The sequence below is a fragment of the Cannabis sativa genome, chromosome 9, assembly GCF_029168945.1.
Source record: "Cannabis sativa cultivar Pink pepper isolate KNU-18-1 chromosome 9, ASM2916894v1, whole genome shotgun sequence".
Classification (NCBI taxonomy): Eukaryota; Viridiplantae; Streptophyta; class Magnoliopsida; order Rosales; family Cannabaceae; genus Cannabis; species Cannabis sativa.
Genome location: NC_083609.1, coordinates 13,289,395 through 13,291,879, shown reverse-complemented (window position 1 = coordinate 13,291,879; position 2,485 = coordinate 13,289,395). Strand labels below are relative to the sequence as shown.

Here is a 2,485-nt window from a genome sequence, read left to right as displayed (position 1 = left end):
GCAGAGGTGTCAATTCGTTGAATGGAGGGATAGTGAGATGGAAACATTGAAGGCTCAACAGGCAGCCCTTGATGACCGAACAAGACAGGCTACCGCACTGATAAGGAAAGCTTACCAAGTTGCTAACAGCAACCAGCCACAACGTCCAACATCCCACTGGGCAACTCAGAAGAAATTTCTGCTGGGCATACCGCCCAAACTCTAAACGGTCAGCCGTCCAATCCCCAGTCACAGGTTCCACCTGTGGGCTAAGTGGTAGGTGGCCAGACCTTGTCTAGCTATTCATCAAGTGGAGTTATACCTAATAACTCCATCCAAACTAACGGTTCTAGCCAGCTGACCGGCCAAACCAACCAGTCACTAAGACAGCCTGGTGTTTCAGTATTCAACAGACTGGGGACAGCTCATAATCTTTGAGATGATTTTAATAGAAGGTTGGGTCTGGACGAACAATATGTTCAACCAGCCACTCAGCCCGGTATTCGAATCCGGCACCCAACTTTAAGAGATCCTGATATGACACAAGTCGGCCAAGAGGCTGAACTAGTTCACCCGTCTATGCAAGCACAATTGGATGAATTGAAAAATATGTTCCAAGGCCTGGCCAGCCAAAAATTCACTGATCTCGAGTTAAACCAAGCACGCGGATCACCCTTCACTCCTGACATCAATGTCCTAGAGCTACCCCTCAAGTTCAAAATGCCGACCTGGAAGATGTACACAGGGAAAGAAGATCCCTTATCACACCTCAAGTATTTTTGAAATGCAAATAGATTTCCAAGGGGTCGAGGAGATGTGCGGTGTAGAGTATTCCCTGCCACACTTTCAAAAGCCGCACAACAGTGGTATTTCCAGTTACCACCAGGAAGGTTCAACTCCTGGAAAGCCTTCTCCTCAGTGTTTCATGCACAATTCTCTTCTTCTCGCCAACTCCCATTGCATTTAGAAGACTTGGTCGAAGTGAAGCAAAGATCAAGAGAGCCTCTCCGAGCCTACATAAGCAGATTCATGACAGAGGCTATGAAAGTTGCACGATTAACTGAAGAGGGGAGGCTGGCCATAATACTGGGGGGCATCGAAGTGCTCAGAGAACTATGGAAAGATATCAAGAGAAGTGTCCCTGTAGACTCTATGGTGAATTTTCTTGATCGAGCAAGCGATTTCATCAAACTTAAAGAGGCCATTCAACTGGCGGATGTCGAGCTTAGACCGGGCCAACCACAGGTTCCCTCGGTAGGGGTGTCTGCTCAAAACCCCCAGTACCCTAGTAGTTTAAATTCGGGCGGCAAAAGATCTAATAACAACGGCAGACAAGGCAATAGGAAAAGGGAAAGTTCGCAGGCAAAACCAAATAGACCCCTAGAGAAAATCCTTCTAAGTTCACTACTTTCTCTGTCTAGACTGACAACCTGGAGACGATCTACATGGTGACTCAGTCTGTAGTCCCGTACAAAAAACGTACTCCCATGAAAAAGGACAAAGAAAAGCAGGACATGTCCAAATTTTGCCATTTTCATGGAGACTATGGCCATGACACTAATGAGTGTAACAACATGAAGCGAGAAATTGAATTGTTGATAAGGAAAAATAACCCGCACGTGCAAAAGTATGTTAAGGCTGACCAGAATCAACGGACAGCCCAAGACCTATTACTGCCTCCACCAGTGGACGAACATTTACAAGTTATCATTGGGGGCCCACATATTGCTGGAGATTCGGGCAAAGCTCGGGAGAGGTATGTCCAAACTTTACAACACAAACCAATGGAAGTGGTTCTAGCCATAGAAGAAAGAAAGCCAAAAATGCCACAGGTAGGAGAACCCACTATAACTTTCATTGAAAAAGATGTTGTCAATGTTCGCTTCCCGCACAATGATCCATTAGTCGTGGAGGTATAAATAACAAATAAAACAATGGCCCGGACAATGATAGATAATGGAGCCTCATCAAATATTCTGTTCAAAACACCTTATGAGAAAATGGGGCTCCAACTCAAAGATCTAACCCGCTGTACCCAGTCGGTATATGATTTCTCCAGCGAGAGTGTTGCACCTTTAGGGCGACTTCGTCTACCCCCTCACTATTGGAAAAGCTCTAAGGAGCATAACTGTGATGGCACAATTCCTGGTAATTGATGTTTCATTAGCCTTTAACGTTATGTTAGGCTGACCAACCTTATATGACTTAAAAGCTGTTACATCAGTTTTCCATTCGTGCATCAAGTTCCTAATAAATAATGGGGTAGGGTGCCTAAGATGAAACAAAAAGTTGCACGAGAATGTTACAACCTTGCCCTGAACAAGGCCAAAAAGGAAGAATCCTTTGGCCAGAGTTCGGACAGGGGAAAAAATATTGCCAAATAGGGAACCGCCCAAGGCGGGGATGAAGAGGTGGATCCCCGACTTGGGGAACCAAATATAAATGTTAGGCCAGTGGAAGAATTGGAAGAGATAGAAATTGACCCGAATGTCCCGACCAGGAAACT

The 2,485-nt window shown here is 45.4% G+C and overlaps 1 protein-coding gene across 1 annotated transcript; it reads left to right on the top strand.

The window, feature by feature from the left end:
• Nucleotides 1-516: 516 nt before the first annotated feature.
• Nucleotides 517-1,898, top strand: LOC133031241 (uncharacterized). The gene is made up of 3 exons (XM_061104697.1): nt 517-716; nt 774-1,341; nt 1,401-1,898. Exons 1-3 carry the CDS (start codon nt 517-519, stop codon nt 1,896-1,898), a joined length of 1,266 nt encoding a protein of 421 aa, XP_060960680.1.
• Nucleotides 1,899-2,485: the final 587 nt, after the last annotated feature.